We start from the raw sequence: 19724 nt of genomic DNA, 5'->3' as shown, positions 1-19724 counted from the left end.
GTTACAGCCAAAGGGTCATCAGATATTCACTGACAGGCAGAATGAATGGAAAGATTAGTTTTGAATCAGAAAATTTAAAAATAAAATCAGACAATTCCTACTCGGGGTCTTTTGAAGCTATTTGTTGATTGCTGCTGGGTATCCTCAGAATGTCGTCGCTTCCTTTGTGCATTTTCAGGTACGGAATCGCCTTCAGCCAATTCTACAGTTGCGTTTAACCCAAGAGGATCAGACTACAAGAGAAACAAAATCAAATGTTAAATTACAGCAAGACATTAAATACATTCTTTTATCATAGCAACTGGTAATAATGAACATTTAATTTTGTACATAACCTTCTGTTCTTTTAATCTGGTATTCTCTAGACTAGACAAAGTCTCCCAGCGTGTTTTCTCCACTGTCTTCCTCTCCCCTTGTTGTAATTTAAGTACCCATATTTTTACTACCTCACCTATGTCTCTAGCACTGCCATCAACCCCATTACAGACTAAGCTGGCTGTAACCACTTGCAAGCTTAAAATCCCATCCTACTTTTAACCCCACTTCCTTCTTTGCCAGATCTTGGTTCTCCCCCACTCTGTTATCCGATCCCTCCCCCAGTAATTAACAATTCCATTTTCAAATTCCCCGTCTAACTTAAGTGCTCTATTCAACCAGGGATTTCCAGAAAATTAATCTGTGGTAGCATATTCTCATCTCCACTTTGGATGGTACTAAACTCACTAAAAGTATAGGAGCTATTGGCCTTCAATATCATCATCCAAAATAAATCATTATTCAGAATCACCCTGGAATGGAAACACTGTAATTCTTCTAGGTTCATTTTCTATGAAAACATCATTTAACAACTTCACTCCTACCACCTCCAAAATAACCTTTTTGTAAAGAAAACATATTCATCTCCATCTTCTGATCAGCTCTCATATTTAATTTTATGCTAACTTTAGCGATACAGCTAGGAGTTGGCTCTTCCAGTCGCACTACCCCAGCAACCCCCTACAAACCCAATTAACCCACATCTAATCACGGGACAATTTACAATGAGCAACTAACTTACATCTTTGGACTGTAGGAGGAAACTGGAGCACCCGGCGAAAACCCACACAGAGACTCCTTACAGAACAAGCGCAGGAATTGAACACTGAAATGCCCCAAGCTGTAAGAGCATTGTGCTAACTGCTACAATACTGTGGTGCCCTTGAATTCAATATTACCTGAATTCCCTTAGACTTTGTTGCTGCCTAACTCTAAATTCCTTAAGCATTACAAAGATTTGTGGTATCTTCCCCCCCCCCCCCATTCAAACTTCATGTAATGCAAATTTTAATCACTCCACCCTAGGCAGCTATGTCTTCAACTGGTAACCAAATTACAAATTTCCTCCCTAAATAATGCTCCATTTTGGTACTCTCTAAACTCTTTGTCCAAGTTTTTATCTATCTGCCCTAATATTTCATTTTGCAAGGCATCCAATTCTGTTAATAGCACTCCTAAAATACAGTTCTAAACATTTCACTATGCTAAAAAAAAATCAGTCATGGACCAAAGAGCTGAAATAAAGATGACAAAGCAGATTCTCTTGATGTCAAGGGAATTTTAATTCTAATATGATGTCAAGGCTCCAAGACTGATAAGAAACCCTTCAATGCCAGTGTCAGATGTAGTACAAAGGAAGATGAATGTACTTGTTGGAAAGAGACAACGTTCTTTAATCTACCACATTTAAACACTATCAAATACAAAGTGCAGACAGATCAGTTAGGCTGAGATGGAGACATAAAAGTTGACTCGAAGGTCTGGATCACACAGGACATGTTTTACAAAACTCACTGAATCTGCATAGGAGACCACATCAAAGCTAGCTAAATTGACAGTATAAGTGAATGACTACTTCATATGGAACTAATATCTGGGGTCATAGAAGCCTGGGTTAGAGATGGTAAACAGATAGGTATTGCATTTCTTGTGGTTGCAGAAGAAGATGTCATAGAAGATGCCAAAGTAGCGGCTGGCGCAAATGTAAAGAGAACCAGATTGTCCCAAGTGAAGTTTGCTTTCTAAAAAGAAACATGGGGAGCCGTGTTTATTCCTATGTCATAAACAATTATTATTCTTCACTCAGAATATGTATAATAAAAAGGTATTATCAAAGAATATAGTAATGAGGAAATATAGTAATTTGTAGAATTAAATGCACCATTTAGAAGTGACAGAACCTGTTCTCTGAATACAATACCGTTGAATGTCAAGTACAGGAAACAATGCAGTATCGCTCTGAGAAAGCATTTAAATCTGGATAGATTTCTAAACAAGAGAGCTATGTTCTATCTGCATGGGTTGAATTCAAAGCCAGAAGGATGCTTAATCCATTGTAAAAGCTGATTTTCGTAACTGAGTTTTATTTCTAACGTCAACTACCCGCTGAGTCCTACTGAAGGGTTTTGGCCCAACACTTCAACAGTACTTTTTTCCATAGATGCTGCCTGGCCTGTTGAGATCCCCCAGCATCTTGTGTGTGTTGCTTGGATTTCCAGCATCTGCAGATTTTCTCTTGTTTGTGACCCTCTAACTATTGTTAATTCCGGGCTTTTCATGCAGATCTTTTGCATGCGTGGCAGAAAGATTTCATTTCACACACATGGAGGTTCATAGAACATACAGGAAAGCAAGGCAATAAGAATAAATGGCTTTGGTCATGAGGCCCACTCTGTGTAATGTGATGTATAACCTGGAAATTTTGTACATCTGAATGCCTTGGCAGTAGAACACTGAGAGGCCTGAAAACATTTGACTCATTGCTGAGTTGTAATGGATAACCATCCTCCTTGTGTCTGTGACTTAGGGTTTTGGCAATATTTAAACTGATGGAGTATAAGTGTTGTACTGTTAATGGAAACATTAATGACTTTAATTACTTTTTTTTGCATCTGTTTAACTGCCTGACATTGTTTCCAGTTTTGTCCCTAACCACTAGATCCCCAATGAGATGCTTCAGTTCTTTCACTGAGGTAATGTAGGGAATGTTGCAATGGATGGCAAGGAACAAAATAATTCCTTTCTGTGCTGTTGAGGGATAAATGTTAGCCGGGGCACTGGAAAGAAATCCCTTGAATGTCTTTAAACTAGTGATACAAGACCTTTTCTGTCAATCCTAAAGGGCAGATAGGATCTTAGTTTAATACTTAATTTGGTGTGGGTATTTCAACAATTAATGTGAAATTTAACTAGGTACAGCAAGATTAAGAAAAGGGAACAGTGGATGAAATTGACAAAGAGCAAAAGAGAATGGAAGAAAGGCCAATATCTTTATTAGATAAATAAATTTAATGTTTCCTTAAAAATATTAAAGCTTGAATCAATAAGTAAGAACACTCAAAAGTCCAGTACAGGGAGGTGAACTATAATTTAAGTGGCATAATTGTTAAAAGGGTTTAAGTATGTAATAACAAGGTTCATACTATGTGAGTTCAATATGCAATCAATGAGCAGAATCATATATATTAGAGTAAAGGAGAGACAAAGGGTACTGTCGTGACAGTAGAGTGTACAATTTGGACAGCAAGTTTTGAATATTCATGGTTAACTATATATTTGGTTCTTGTCTTAAATTACAATACTATTTATCAGCAAATAATAGAGAAAGCTATTAACACTGCCAGTATTTCATCTGCAAATTATGGTTCACTAGACAATGGGGTGACCCGTTGGGGCACCCTTTGAGAGAAGGGTAGTGCAGTCTGATATGACCAGAATGAACATTAAATTTTCCTGAATGCTATTGGTATCGCTTTGCTTTGGAAACTGAAGTAGAAAACCTCAGTTTATTAAAGAAGAACGACACATAGCAAAGCAAATATAGCTCCCCCTCATTTAACAAAGGACTCTTTTGATGGCATCATTTCTGGTTTATCTGCCACCCTCGTGCCTCTTGTTGTCATTCTGGAGATGTGCAGTCCTTTCATCCCCCGTCTCTTCATCTCTTCTGCTGTTTGTTCTTTGTCTCTGATCCTGGAGACCTGCATTTCTCAGCTCCTTTGTCTCTTCCTCTCTCCTCCTTCTGTGCCTGATTTTGTCATTCTGGAGACGTGCAGCCTTTTCATCCCCCGTCTCTTCAGCTCTTCTGCTGTTTGTTGTTTGCCTCTAATCCTGGAGATGTGGATGCCTCTCCTCCTCTGTCTCTTCTTCTCTCATCTTTTTTTGTCCTGACACTTTGATCCTGGAGTCGTGCTGCCCTGGACTCATCCGATTCTTGTTCTCTCCCTCTCCTTGCCGCTTCCCGACAATGTTTGGCGTCATCTCTTGACCATAATGTCCCCCTTCCCTTTCCACGCTGCATAATTAGGCTGACCATTTCATTTTACCCTAATGCTGGACAGAAGATACGAAGCACTAACACCAAAGGATGCTGATTATTCTTGATGATGTGGTTGGCGCTCTCCCAAATGGAGGTGATACAGTCACCGCTGTCCTTTGACTGCAGCAAAGGGTTTTATGGGTGTCTCCAAGTACGTCATTACAATAAGATTTAATTATCTCTTATCGATGGGTGGCAGTTAGATCTGTCCCAATCCTGCACATGTGATTAGCAGAATGCGACCTGACCCCTTGAAATTGAGCTGCCCTGCCCTTTTGCTCCGGTAGGTGTCGCTGCTGAGGCTGGCCACGCGCATGCGTCAGGCTGTCGCTTCCTGATTTCTATGATGGCCGATCGGGTCCCGGGTAAAAGCCACCTTATTGATTTTGGTGAATGAGCAATTATATACAAAAATATAACCCTGAACTTTGCCTGCATTCTGTAAGTTAGCGTATTTTAATTCGATTGAGCTGAAAAAAGTGACACTGTAATGCACCGTTTGCGCTAATTGGAAGTCACAAACAGACAGACAGAGCATGAGAGTTTTAGTAGTATATAGATAGATTAGTTTTGAATCCTTTGAGTTGTACTTCCAGTACAGGTGTCCCCCGCTTTGCGAACGTTCGCTTTACGAAACCTCACTGTTACAAAAGACCTACATTAGTACCCTGTTTTCGCTAACAGAAGGCGTTTTCACTGTTACGAAGAAAGGCAGCGCACACCACGAGCAGCCGCTCTCCCCCGGATTCGGTACGGCATTCTTGCCCACACTGCTTAAACAGATGACTGTGAGCAGCCGTTTGCAAGATGAGTTCTAAGGTATTGGAAAAGCCTAAAAGAGCTCGTAAGGGTGTTGCACTTAGTGTAAAACTAGACATAATTAAGCGTCTTGATCCTGGTGAACGAAGTAAGGACAAAGTGAGTTTGGCTTGTGGAAGCTGACGAAGATGATGTTGAAGAGGTTTTGGCATCCCATGACCAAGAACTGATAGATGAAGAGCTGATGCAATTGGAAGAGGAAAGGAAAACAATCGAAACCGAATGAGTAATGATAAAGTACGATTTTAATTTTGAAAGGGTACGTCGGTTTAGGGGATATTTGCAGGATGGTTTGAGTGCTTACAAAGAAATGTATGATAGAAAAATGCGCGAGACTCAGCAGTCAAGCAAGCCTTCTACATCAGCCACAGCAGGTGATGCAATCAGCAATGATCTGGGCCGACAATTACGTGCCGGGCGGCACCTAATTAATTAGCATGTTTATTTCGGCTTTTTTCTTAAAGATGTGCTGTGTGCCTCCCGGCTACTGCTGCATGCTTCGCAGATCGGTATCGGTTTGCTGCCTGGAGGGTGGGGGCTGCTGCACCACCCAAGCTCCAACGACTCAGTCTAACACACCACCATCAGTGTGCTCCACGCTCTCCCAATTCCGGTAAGTGATACTATACTGTACATACATTATTTCTACTTTATATCGGCTGTGTATTTTTATGTGTTATTTGGTATGATTTGGCAGCTTCATAGCTTAAAGGTTACTGGAGCGCGCTTGCACCATTTTTTGCCGACGGCGCTTGCGTGAGATTTTCGCTACGGAGAACAGTTCAGGCAATGGTTGTGGAAAAGTATTTCTACTTTATATAAGCTGTGTATTTATCATATCATTCCTGCTTTTACTATATGTTACTGTTATTTTAGGTTTTATGTGTTATTTGGCATGATTTGGTAGGTTATTTTTGGGTCTGCAAACACTCACAAAATTTTCCCATATAAATAAATGGTAATTGCTTCTTTGCTTTACCACATTCCGGCTTACGAACCGTTTCATAGGAACGCTCTACCTTCGGATGGTGGGGGAAACCTGTAGTACGTCTGGAGCTGGTGTTTTGTAGGCTAGGGGGCACCACCTGCAGGTAAGAGCTGGAATAACAGTGCACAATATCCAAATCACCACTAAGTCCCCCCAGAAGATGGCAGCATTATAGATTTAAAGTAGATATGTCATACAGAAGAGCATAAATGGAGTTTATAGTATCTTTGCATAGTTTCCGAAGAAATAGCTTTATTAAAATGTTTCTGTTTTGTATTGACTGGCAGATTGGCAGACCACAGTACGTGTGCTTGCAACACTGTGTATCTGACAGAATGATCAGCAGCACTGGGGCTCCACAGGGGACTGTCTTGTCTCTCTTCCTCTTCACCATTTACACCTCGGACTTCAACTACTGCACAGAGTTTTGCCATCTTCAGAAGTTTTCTAATGACTGCTATAGTTGGATGCATCAGCAAGGGAGATGAGGCTGAGTACAGGGCTACGGTAGGAAACTTTCTCGTCACATGGTGTGAGCAGAATTATCTACAGCTTAATGTGAAAAAGACTACGGAGCTGGTGGTGGACCTGAGCAGGGCTAAGGCACCAGTGACCCCTATTTCCATCCAGGGGGTCAGTGTGGACATGGTGGAGGATTACAAATACCTGGGGATACGAATTGACAATAAACTGGACTGGTCAAAGAACACTGAGGCTGTCTACAAGAAGGGCCAGAGCCGTCTCTATTTCCTAAGGAGACTGAGGTCCTTTAACATCTGTCGGACGATGCTGAGGATGTTCTATGAGTCTATGGTGGCTAGTGCGATCATGTTTGCTGTTGTGTGCTGGGGCAGCAGGGGCTGAGGGTAGCAGACACTAACAGAATCAACAAACTCATTCGTAAGACCAGTGATGTTGTGGGGATGGAACTGGACTCTCTGACGGTGGTGTCTGAAAAGAGGACGCTGTCCAAGTTGCATGCCATCTTGGACAATGTCTCCCATCCACTACATAATGTACTGGTTGGGTACAGGAGTACATTCAGCCACAGACTCATTCCACCGAGATGCAACACTGAGCGTCATAGGAAGTCATTCCTGCCTGTGGCCATCAAAGCTTACAACTCCTCCCTTGGAGGGTCAGACACCCTGAGCCAATAGGCTGGTCCTGGACTTATTTCCTGGCATAATTTACATATTACTATTTAACTATTTATGGTTTTATATTGCTATATTTATACTCTATTCTTGGTTGGTACAACTGTAACGAAAACCAATTTCCCTCGGGAACAATAAAGTATGACTATGATTATGACTATGTCTATGTTATGAGTCAGGCATAAGCACTAATCTAGGATTTTACAAGTAAGGTATAGCCAAAGTATGAGCAGTTGCAAGAAGATGTTTGTGAATCCTTTGCAATTAGCTGCTTTTCTGCATTAGTTACTCATAAAACGTGGTCTGATCTTCATCTAAGTCACAATAATACACAAATACAAACTGCCTAAACTAACAAAGCACAAATAATTGTTCTTTTCATGTCTTTATTGAACACATTGTTTACTCATTCACATTCCGGGCTGGAAAAAGTATGTGAACCCTTGTATTTAATAACGGTTAGAACCTCCTTTAGCAGCAGTAACCTCCACCAAGCATTTCCTGTAGCTGCTGATCATACTTGCACAGTGGTGGGGAGGAATTTTAGACCATTCCGCCATACAAAATTGTTTCAAGTCGTCAATATTTCTGGGACAGCTTGCATGAACAGCCATCTGTAGTTCATGCCACAAAATCTCAATTGGGTTAAGATCTGGACTCTGACTTGGCTATTCCAAAACACAAATTTTCTTCTTTTTAAACCATACTGTTCTTGATTTAATCTTGCGTTTTGGATCATTCTCTTGTTGCATCATCCAACTTTCATTAAGCTTCTGGAGATGGACCATTACTCTGACATTCTCCTGTAAAATGCCTTGATACAGTTTTGAATTAATCGTTTCCTCCACGATTGCAAGGTGTCCAGGCCCTGAGGCAGCAAAGCAGCCCCAAACCATGATACTCCTTTCACAATACTTCACAATTGGGATGAGGCTTTGGTATGGGTGTGCACTTCTGTCAAAAAGTTCAACTTTTGTCTCATCTGTTCACAGCACATTGCCCCAATAAGCATTGTGGAACATTCAGCTGGTCCTTTGCAAGTTTGAGACGTGCAGCAATATTTTTTATGGAGAGCTGTGGTTCCTTTTGTGGCGTCCTTCTATGAACATGATTCTTGTTCAGTGTTTCTCTTACAGTGGACACATGAACAGAGACTTTAGCAAGTTCTAGAGATTTCTGCAAGTCTTTTGCAGTTACCCTTAGGTTCTTATTCACCTCCTCCAGCATGGCCCATTGTGCTTTTGGTATGATCTTTGCAGGACACCCGCTCCTAAGGGAGTAGCAACAGTACTGATTTTCCTCCACTTGTAGACAACTTCTCTTACTGTGGACTGATGAATAATCAGGTCTTTAACAATATGTTTGTAGCCTTTTCAAGCTTCATGCACCTCTACAATTCTTCTTCTAATGTCCTCTAAAAGTTGTCTTGATTAAGGCATGGTGCACATAAACAGATCTTTCTTGAGAAGACCAGGCTCTGCCATTAACTGGACTGTGTCTTTTTTATAGGGCAGACAGAGGACTTCTACAACCCACACCTCCGATCTCATTTCATTCATTGGAACACCTGACTTCAAACAGCACTTTGTAGAAGACATTAGCCCAGTTGTTCACATAGATTTTTGAACCTAGACTGGGATTGTTTAAATGGTGTACTCAGTATTGATGAAAAGTACAATAGTTTTGTGTTATTAGTTTAGGCAGATTGTGTATTATTGTGACTTAGATGAAGATCAGACCACATTTTATGACTAACTAATGCAGAAAATCAGGTAATTGCAAAGTGTTCACAAAATTTTTCTTGCAGCTGTATACTTTATACAACATTGAGATTTGTCTCCTTACAAGCAGCCACAAAACAAAAGATAGAATAAAAGATCGTCACCCAATGAACAAAAAAAATCACGCAAATAAAAAGTAAGCAAATAACTTTCAGAACTAAAGCTCATGAAAGTGTGTTCACAGCCACAAAACCAGCCATCACTGCAGCTGGTCCAGGAGCCCATTAGTTGCAGGCCCCAGCCTCAGTTCAGTGCAGAGATGAGTAAACCTTGCCCGGCAGTGAGCTGAACACTAGCCTGTCCATCGCCTCCAGCCCTGACACTCTGATCTTTTCAATACGGCTCAGCACTTAAATTGGCCAAACCTCAGCTCATTCTTCACTCTCGCACCAGGGACCTGCCTGCTCAATTAAGCCCATACCCAACTTTTCCAATCTGGCACAGTGCTTAAATCAGTCAAACATCATCTTGTTCTTTGCTCTTGGGCTCAGGCTCCACCGCTTGACTCACAAGTCTGCTCCAGCAATGACCAATCATTGGTTCATTCCTTGCTCTCAGACCCAGGCTGCACTGCCTCGATTCAGCACATACACGCCACGTCGCAATTATCCTGAACCTTTGACATTTCAGTTCACACCGTATAGGTGGTTCAACAGCTCAACTCCGAAAGGGAAGTTAAAGACCATTGACTGCAGTGAGCGTTTTCCAGAAAAAGTGTGATTTAATAAAGTAGTTAGTAATCTTGTTTGTCGCTGTGTTTCACCAGTGCCATCCTAAGCCAGATATAATTTATGATATACATTAATTTAAAATGCAACTGTATTATAAAGTATGTAACATAATTGTTCATTCAACTCCAAGGATATTTCCACCGACGTGGTGGTAGGATGTGCGTATGAAGGTTTTTTCAAAAAGTGTTCAAGAAAGTAGCAATGATTACATACAAAAGATGACGCAAGATTCTTTCCCAAAATGAAACTACTCTTCCAAGGTAGCAGGATTTGCTAAACCATTGATTAGAAAACATTTGGGATCCTGAGGTTCCAGAGTAGAAGAACGAAGTATAAAGCAGTAAAATGCACGACGAACTTGCATAAAGCATTAGTTACTATTGATTAGAAGACTGTGTCCAATTCTAGTAATTTGACTTTAGACAGAGCAAAGAAAAGATTTAGAAGAATGATTCTAGGCAATAGAATTCATCTATATGCTTACATTGGAGAAGCTAAGGTTCAATTGCTATGCACAAAATGAGGAGAGATTTGCTGGAGGTACACATCATGACAAATATAGACAGGGCAAACAGAGACAAGCTGTTCCCAACAGCAGATAGTTAAAGGAACAAAAAACAAGTTAAAAATTTTGAGGCAAACACTACATAGAAGAGATGCTAAAAAAAAACTTATGAAAAATAATCATGCTATGGAATTTACTGGGGAGGGCTGGATCTACTCCCTCCACAGATGTTACCTGACTTGCTGAATTCCTCCAGCATTTTTTGTATGTTACTCAAGATTTCCAGCACTTGCAGAATCTCTTATGTTTAGAATCTATCAGTGTCTTCACAGAGAAGCCATCTTAAATTTAATAGGATAATTGGCCTTTGTCATAACAAGTATATGATTTTATATTGTTACAGTAGTAGGAAACACAGGGCAAGTGGTATTATACACATAATTTAGGTAAGCTATTTTAGTGAAGCTGTAGACTGCAGATGATCTAATATGCTGATGAAGTTGGAATAGTGAGTACAAAAGATACTAAATGAACTAAGTGCTAAGTGACTTCCTTCAAACAAAACTACCTGGCAATCAACCTTGCATACCAGATAGTAATTATTCATCATACATTGGACTACAATATTAATGATTTTATGTAAGACTACCTTTAAAAACATGTACCAAAGCAGCAGCTCGGGGACTGTTTTGTTGAGCATCTGTTCTGTCCACCACAAAAAAGCTGGACCTCTTGGTAGTTACCTATTTCCATTTGACTTCCCACTGCCATTATGACATATCTGACCATGGCCTGCTCTACTGCTATGATGAAGCTAAACTAAGGTTGGAGGAGCAACAGCTCATATTCTATCTGGGTAGCCTATAATCTGATGTCATGAACACAGATTTCTCCAGCTTCCAGCAATCCCACCACTCTCTTTTTCTATTCCCCATTCTGTTTACCCTCTCACCCCTTCTCTCCTCCTCACATACCCACCACCTTTCTCTGGTTTCCCTCCTCCATGGTCCACTGACCTCCTCTATTATTTTTTATTCAGCCCTTTACCTCTTCTACCTATTCCCTCCTAGTTTCTTCTTTCCTTCCTCTTGCCACCCAAACTTTCCCCCTCACTAGGTCTTGCCTATCACCTGCCAGCTTGAACTCCTCCCCACCCCCACCTTCTTATCCTGGCTTCAGTCTCCTTCCTTTTCAGTCCTGATGAAGGGTCTTGGCCTGAAATGTCAACTGTTTATTCCTCTCTATAGATCCTGATTTCCTCCAGCATCTTGTTTGTTCCTCAAATTTTTATCTGTGCTTAGTCTTGGATGGACATTGAGTGAAAGTGGAAACAGTTGAGCAGCAACAACTTGTCATGTGTACAATCAAGTTTTTTTTCGAAATCCTGAATTTGGCATCCATTGCTTTGACTATTCATCTCAACATGTTTTCTAAGGATGGATTAACCCTTTATTACATCTACATTTACCTATATTCTAAAAGCACAGGAAACAGTGATCACACATGTAAAGATTTGGTATAACACAAGAAATGAACCTAAGGTGTTGTAGAATAAAAATATTCAACTAGAAGAGTGACAATTTCAGTAGGTTGGAAACGTAACTCTTCAGGATAAACTGAAACCAAACATTATGCAAATTGATAAGCCCTTAGAGAAAAGGTAGTTAAGACTGTGCATGTGTATGTGTGTATGAGGGTGGGCGGGAAGGAGGAAACACCAGGGCCTGTTTCACTGTTGTTGCTTGCTGTGTTCTGCCGAGCATTGTGAGCATGCATGTTGGCGCTGGAATGTGTGGCGACAATTGCTGACTGCCCCCAGCACATCCTTGAGGCCAAATGACACATTCACTGTGTGTTTCGATGAATCTGATACACGTAACTACATTCCAGAGGAGCAAGGTAGAACAAGAAATACATAGAAACATAGAAAACCTACAGCACAATACAGGCCCTTCCGCCCACAAAGTTGTGCCGAACATGTCTCTACCTTAAAAGTTACTAGGCTTACCTATAGCCCTCTATTTTACTTAGCTCCATGTACCTATCCAAAAGTCTCTTAAAAGACCCTATCGTATCCGCCTCCACCACCGTTGCCGGCAGCCCATTCCATGCACCCACCACTCTCTAAGTAAAAAACTTACTCTTGACATCTCCTCTGTACCTACTTCCCCAGCACCTTAAACCTGTGTCCTCTTGTGGCAACCATTTCAGCCCTGGGAAAAAGCCTCTGACTATCCACATGATCAATGCCTCTCATCATCTTATACACCTCTATCAGGTCACCTCTCATCCTCTGTTGCTCCAAAGAGAAAAGGTAGAGTTCACTCAACCTATTCTCATAAGGCATGCTCCCCAGTCCAGGCAACATCCTTGTAAATCTCCTCTGCACCCTCTCTATGCCTTCCACATCCTTCCTGTAGTGAGGCAACCAGAACTGAGCACAGTACTCCAAGTGGGGTTTGACCAAGGGTCCTATATAGCTGCAACATTACCCCTCGGCTCCTAAACTCAGTTCCACGATTGATGAAGGCCAATACACCGTACGCCTTCCTAACCACAGAGTCAACATGCGCAGCTGCTTTGAGTGTCCTATGGACTTGGACCCCAAGATCCTTCTGATCTTCCACACTGCCAAGAGTCTTACTATTAATACAAAATCCTGTATCACATAAGATATGGAAAGATGAAAGTATACATGAGAGATGACAGGTTTAAAAGAGAGAACAAGGAGAAAATATAGAAGCATCAGAGAGGGATTAAAAACATTCTAAGGGGAAACATTAAAGTAGACTTGCGGCTAAAACCATATAACAATTACAGCACGGAAACAGGCCATCTCGGCCCTTCAGCCCGTGTGAAAACAAAAGGGAATCAATAATTTTTCTATGAACTCTACAATAATAAATATGAGATCAGTTGGAGATAAAATATGAATACACATGGAGATAGTAAACACAGAAGTACTTAATAAATACTTCTGTCTTTATCAAGGATCTACAGCTTAAGTCATTGCAAAAAAGGGCTAACATTAGAAATCCAAAGTGCAGAAATATTGAAAATATAGCAGGGTCACTACATAGCTTGGTTATACTTATAATTAGATAGGTCACCGGTCCATTGTGAGAGAACCATGGAAAGAAAAGTTACAAACCCCAAAACTGTAGGTTAGTTAATTCAACATCGGGAACTATTGTTTCCCAGCTTTAAGAAGGCATGCAGTCACATTAGTAGCTACTGGCGTTAGTAAGAGAACTACTGCTTCTACAAAGATGTTTTACTCAGTGATATAGGGCACCATTTCAACATCTGCAAAAAAAAGACAAAGCTTATAGAGCTTACAGGAGATATTCTAAAAGAAATAATGAGTAGAATTATTACAGTGCTAAAAGGGGTTATTCAGGCCATCAAACCTAGACGGAGTTCAAGGAAAGACCAGCCAATCTTATTTCCTGGCTCCTTCCTCAAAGCCCTGAATGTTATTTTCCTCCTCATGTATAATGCCTTTGAACATTATGGTCGATTTGCTTCCACTGGCACTAGGTATTTGCATAAAAATATATCTGCTTCATGTCAGGCTAACCTTTCTCACATTGTGAGGGTTTGATGGCCCAACAGCTTCTTTACAGTCCTGTAATAATTCTACTAATTGTTTATATTATCCAGAAACTGTAAATGGCACTGTATAACATGATCTTGTTTCTTTCTAACTTCATGGTACTCCATATTAATCCCCTTCTCCTGGCCTGGACCATCAAGCATTTTGTCCTAGTGCTCTGGACCATTTAAGCCAATTTTCATCTCCACTCCTTGGTCTCCTTATAAAATAACAGAGGAATCGCGGCACAGATCATATGTCTCATCCAATCTATGTCACATGAGCAGCATCCTACTCCATTTATACTTGAAGTTTACATGTCACTGCTTCAATCTCGAACTTCAGTAGCACAATATACAGAATGACAGGCTGTTTTCAGAGTTAAATCTCTTATATCCTTGGTCCCTCATTCTTAAATCCTACTTCTTATCTAATTTTCAGCCATGGGCTCAAAATTCTAGAGATCTAGAATTGGAGTTAAAGCATAAATGTTGTTTTACATTAAAGGCTTATTAAGTATGTGCAGTATTATTTACCATGTTGCCTTGGCATGGAAACAGTTGCAAATGCTTTCAGGTCCTTTTCTAACCATGTAACTTAGTTTGATTCACGGTGTACCTTTCACTGCTAAAGGATATATTAAAGCAAGCATTTTCTAGCTTCAATTACAACACGGGGCACAAGGAATCGCTCCTTGCAAGTAGCTCAGAAATAAAGAGCTGTTCTAAACTCAAAACATTTGGTGACTATAGTGGTGCTTCCACTGCTCTTCAATCAAGCAGAATTTATTTCATTAAGTTCTTCTCTTGTAGAGCCATGTAGAAATGAAGCAAGGGAAACATGACTGCTGTGCCTTGTCTTTAATGTCTTTGCACTTCTCTCTAACTGCCTGCCTCCCTTTCAATTCTTCATACGCATACAGTCATTTATTCACCTCTGCCATCAACTTGCGGGGCAAGCTTCAGAAATGAAATCGCTAAATTAAAAAAATGCTTGTGGCATGTCTAGATTATCTCAGGGTGGATAATGAGTTGAATATCTGTGCTCAGAGCACTGCTCGTGAATTTTGATGTATGGTCAATACAGGTATAGATTTTTATTTCTGTATTTAAACAGGGTGTGGTGCAATCTGTGTTCTGTAAGACCGGAGCTCCAGGGACCAGTAGATAGAGTGAGACATAGCAAAATAACAGCAGCTATCAGTTACAGAGTTTGACATTGTTTTGAACTTTAAGATTATATAGCACCAATTGTAAAATTTTTGAAGAGCAATTGATTGTAAGGTCAAGGTTCAGAAAGTTTATGATTTTTTTCAACACATTCCCTAAATACAATGATAAAGATGCACACAAAATCCTACTATAAAAAAGCTGCCGGCCTTGCCACACTTTCTCTTGTTACTTTTTAAGAGTTAACTGAAGGTCTCATTTTACATACTACCTTTAAAAAGTTAACCATAATAGAAATTTGAATAATTTAATAACATTCCACCTAATCAAAAACAGCATTCAAACCAGTAATTCACAAGACTGGAGTTTCACTCATTCCATGTTGTGACAATGAATGATTTTAAAGTTGGCATACTTAGTAGAAAAAGGTCATATGATTGAATACTACTGCAACAACTACCTCTCGCTCAACATCAGCAAAACTAAAGAGCTGATTGTTCATTTCAAAAAGGGAAAGGGGGGCAAACATGTGCCAGTCTACATGGAGGAAACTGGCAGTGTAGAGATGCAGCAGGTTTAAATTCCTGGGGTATAACATACTGGATGACCTGCTCTGGGCCCAACCCATAGATGGAATCATAAGGAAAGCACGCAAGTACCTACTTTCTCAGAAGATTAAGGAGGTTCAGCTAGTCATCAAACACTCCACCAAATTTCTACAGTTACACTGTTGAAAGTATCCTGACTGGTTACATTATGGCACAGAAAATTAAATGCACAGGAAGTTGAGAAGCTACCTAAATTAGGGGATCTTGCCCAATACACCAAGAACACATTCCTCTTTACCATCGATAGTATCTACAGGAGGCACTGCCTCAAGAAGGCAACATCTTTTCCCAAAGACCCCAACCCTGGCCATGCCATTTTCTCGCAGTTCAAGAATACAGAAAACATGCAAGAGCTACAGAAGCTTAATAGTCTGAATCCACTAGGTTCAAGAATAGCTACTTCCCTTCAACCACTGGGTTCTTGAACCAACCAAAAACCCTAATCACTGCAGTTTAGAAATATAAAGACTAAAATTTTTCACTAAAATGAACTTTCTTGTTTATTTTTGGCCTAATTATGCTCTTCCTTGTAAAACATTGTGTATAACTTATGTTAAATTCATGTTTGTTGTGAATGTTGCTCAGATGATGCTTTGTGCCTGTGATACCACTGCAATTAAGTTTTTTTTATTGTGGTTGTCCATACGTGTACTTGTGCCTATGACAAACACTCACTTTGACTTTAAAAATCACAAATAATGCAGTAAAATTACAGATGGTGTCAATTAGACCTTCAAGCCCAGGTGGTAGAAAATACAAAAGGAATCCAGGGATAAGCAAGGGCAACAAAAGGCCTGGTATTGACTGAACCAGTTAATGAGGCTGGTGCAATTTCTCCTCTTCTGGGTTTCCTCTGCTAGACTCTTCAGGATCCAAATGCTCTTGTGTATTCTACCAAAAAAGCCTTAGTTCAGTGCTAAAATACTACTGTCATCTACAATTAATAAAAATCAGAATCATGAAAACCAAGACATTGCAGATGCTGGTAATCTGGAAATACTCAACAGGTTAAGCAGCATGTGAAGAAAAAGAAACTGTAAATGTCCTCATTGACAGTTTAATGAGGACACAGAGAAAGAGGAAAGGAGAACATAAACAAAAAAGGAACACAAATGCTCTGAACTGAGACAAATAAAAATGTATTATAAACTGTAAAATGAAGAGCCGCAAAAAATGTTGGGGTCAGGCAGTGCTAACAGAGAAAGAAAATCTGAGCTAATATTATAGAAACATAGAAAGAGGGAGGGAACGTCGACTCAGACCTAGAGAGGCCTGCGCTAGGCATTTTCATGCCTTACAGATTGGAAGTCTGTGTCGGGCGCCACTCCTTGCACAGACACTAGAGCAATGTGTGGTTAAGTGCCTTGCTCAAGGACACAAATACGCGGCCACAGCTGAGGCTCGAACTAGTGACCTTCAGATCACTAGATGAACGCCTTAACCACTTGGCCAAGTGCCTGACACAGAAAACCTAAAACATAGAAAACCTACAGCACCATACAGGCCCTTTGGCCCGCAAAGTTGTGCCGAATATGTCTCTACCTTAGAAATTACTAGGCTTACCCATAGCCCTCTATTTTTCTAAGCTCCTTATAACTATCCAAAAGTCGCTTAAAAGACCCTATCATATCTGCCTCCACCACTGTTGCTGGCAGTCCATTCCAGGCACTCACCACTCTCTGCGTAAAAGACTTACCCCTGACATCTCCTCTGTACCTACTCCCCAGCACCTTAAACCTGTGTCCCCTTGTGGCAACCATTTCAGCTCTGGGAAAAAGCCTCTGGCTATCCACACGATCAATGCCTCTCATCGTCTTATACACCTCTATCAGGTCACCTCTCATCCTTCGTTACTCCAAGGAGAAAAGGCCAAGTTCACTCAACCCATTCTCATAAGGCATGCGCCCCAATCCAGGCAATATCCTTGTAAATCTCCTCTGCACCCTTTCTATGGTTTCCACGTCCTTCCTGTAGTGAGGTGACCAGAACTGAGCACAGTACTCCAAGTGGGTTCTGTGGGTGTATGATAGGAAGACTGTAAGGTATCTGGATGGAAAATAAACTGCTGTTCCTCAGCTTGCTGAATCTTGCTAAACAGTGCAAGAGGCCACAGACAGATATGTCAGAGTGGGAATAGGATAGTGAATTAAAACAGCAAGCACCAAGAAGCTGAAGTTCATCCATGTGCTCTGAATGCTGGATGCCACTTTACAGACACCAACTACATTTGGCCTCTCAATGTAGGAGTGACCATATCATGACTAAATGAAATATAATATATTGGAAGAAAGCCTTACTTTCTGCATGATTTTACTATCTCTTTATACATTCATCCCACACTAAGATGGTCTAAGGGGTCTCTGTTTCTTTCTTGAAAAGACAGTAAGTTGACCTTTACTAGCATACTCATTTGCCACTGGCTAAACTTATTCACACACTGAAAAACAACTCCTTCAACTCCACTCACCTTCTCCAAATCAAAGCTGTAGTCATGGGAATTCACAAGAGCTCAAACTGCACCCAGACTTTTCAAGCCCCTTTTCTGGTTCATCAGTGATAGCATTGGTGCTGCTTTCTGCACAGAACTACTTTTGCTGCAAATGTAAACATTGCTCTCATTATCAAATGGCCAGTCTCATTTTCTTCCTCTCCCTTTCAAGGGACAGGTTAACAACAAACATCAATTACAAGCCCACAGACTTACAGTTTTCTCAACTATATTTGCACTCACCGCACCTTCTATTCCATGCACCCAGTTCCTCTTATCTCTGCTGTATCTACTTGATGTTGAGACTTACCACATGTACCTCTGTGTGGCCTTTGTTCCTCTCTTTTACCGTAATTGATGGCTCCTTTGACTACACCTCTGATCCCACCCACCATTCTCCTGCACAGGTTACAGCTCCCCAAGTCCGTACGTTTTGCATCACCAACTTTTGCATTAAACACTCAAAATTTCTACCACCAGTTTCCTATCACAACAAATTTTCCCCAGGAGACACACCTTCCCCTCTTAGCATTCTGAAGGAACCAAGTCTGCTCTTCAATCTTTACCAACTAGTTTCTCTTACAACTACAGTAGATGCAGCACAATCATCTTGCTGCTTCCCTTCCCACCACCCACCATCAAGGATTCCAGCTGAAGCAGTGATTCAGTGTACTTCTTCCAAAGCAATGTATTGCAGTATGTGCACAATAAGGTCTCTTATACACCAGAAATACCAAACACAAATTGGGTGACCTCTTTGCGGAACGCCAGTGTTCAATCCTTCAGCTTGAGCCCGAGCTTCTTGTTTCCTGTCATTTTGGCATAGTAGTTAGTATAATGCTTTTCAGTGGCAGCAACTGGGATTCAATTCCCACCACGGTCCAGTTTCCTCTCATATACATTACAAAGGTGTACAGGTAGTAAATTGTGGTCATGCTATGTTGGTACTGGAAGCTTGGCGACACTTGTGGGTTACCTAGGGCACTTGTGGCTATGTTGGCCATTTACGCAAACTTCGCATTTCACTGTATTTTTCGATGTACACGTGATAAATAAAGCTAAACTTCTTTATCCTCTCTCTGATCTATCTGCACTGTTATAGCTGTCAAGTTCTGCTATGGATCTCCTATCTGTAATATTGGATCAGTTATTCTCTCTCGGTACCTCCTGAATTGCTGGACATTTCCTACAGCTCTGCCTTTTGTAGCTCGTACATTCCTCTGTCTGAGTTTTCCATTCTAACTATCTTCATTAACCTATAACTACATGGCTACATTTGACAACCCAAACTTCACCTTATTTGAGATATTCCCTTTGGCCTATCCATCTATTTCCTCATCCCATCTTTGACTTGAGACATTAACTTTCTCTTCCCATAGTAGAGGAGGCAGCATCTGTGTGTTTCCAGCATTTTCTGTTTTTATTTAATCCAAATCAGAATTGACAATATTGATGGATCCTCAAGATCTATTCAACTGACATTCATATAAAACTGGCACATGAGGGAAGTGTTTCTTTGCAGAATTTAT

The 19724-nt window shown here is 40.7% G+C and overlaps 1 protein-coding gene across 8 annotated transcripts in view; it reads right to left on the bottom strand.

The window, feature by feature from the left end:
* The window catches only part of pcif1 (phosphorylated CTD interacting factor 1), a 138997-nt gene that overhangs the window by 81760 nt on the left and 37513 nt on the right, over window positions 1–19724 (bottom strand). For all 8 annotated transcript variants that reach the window (XR_011882704.1, XR_011882703.1, XR_011882705.1 and 5 more), the window contains one exon: window positions 102–233. Coding sequence is in view for 5 of the 8 variants with exons in the window: in XM_072239253.1 (XP_072095354.1) it covers window positions 102–233 (132 nt within the window). In the remaining 3 variants the exon portion in view is untranslated. The remainder of the gene's footprint in view (window positions 1–101; window positions 234–19724) is intronic.

This window comes from Mobula birostris, chromosome 2, assembly GCF_030028105.1.
Source record: "Mobula birostris isolate sMobBir1 chromosome 2, sMobBir1.hap1, whole genome shotgun sequence".
Lineage (NCBI taxonomy): Eukaryota > Metazoa > Chordata > Chondrichthyes > Myliobatiformes > Myliobatidae > Mobula > Mobula birostris.
Note: the sequence above shows the minus strand (reverse complement) of the source record. Positions and strands in the feature narration are given on the sequence as shown.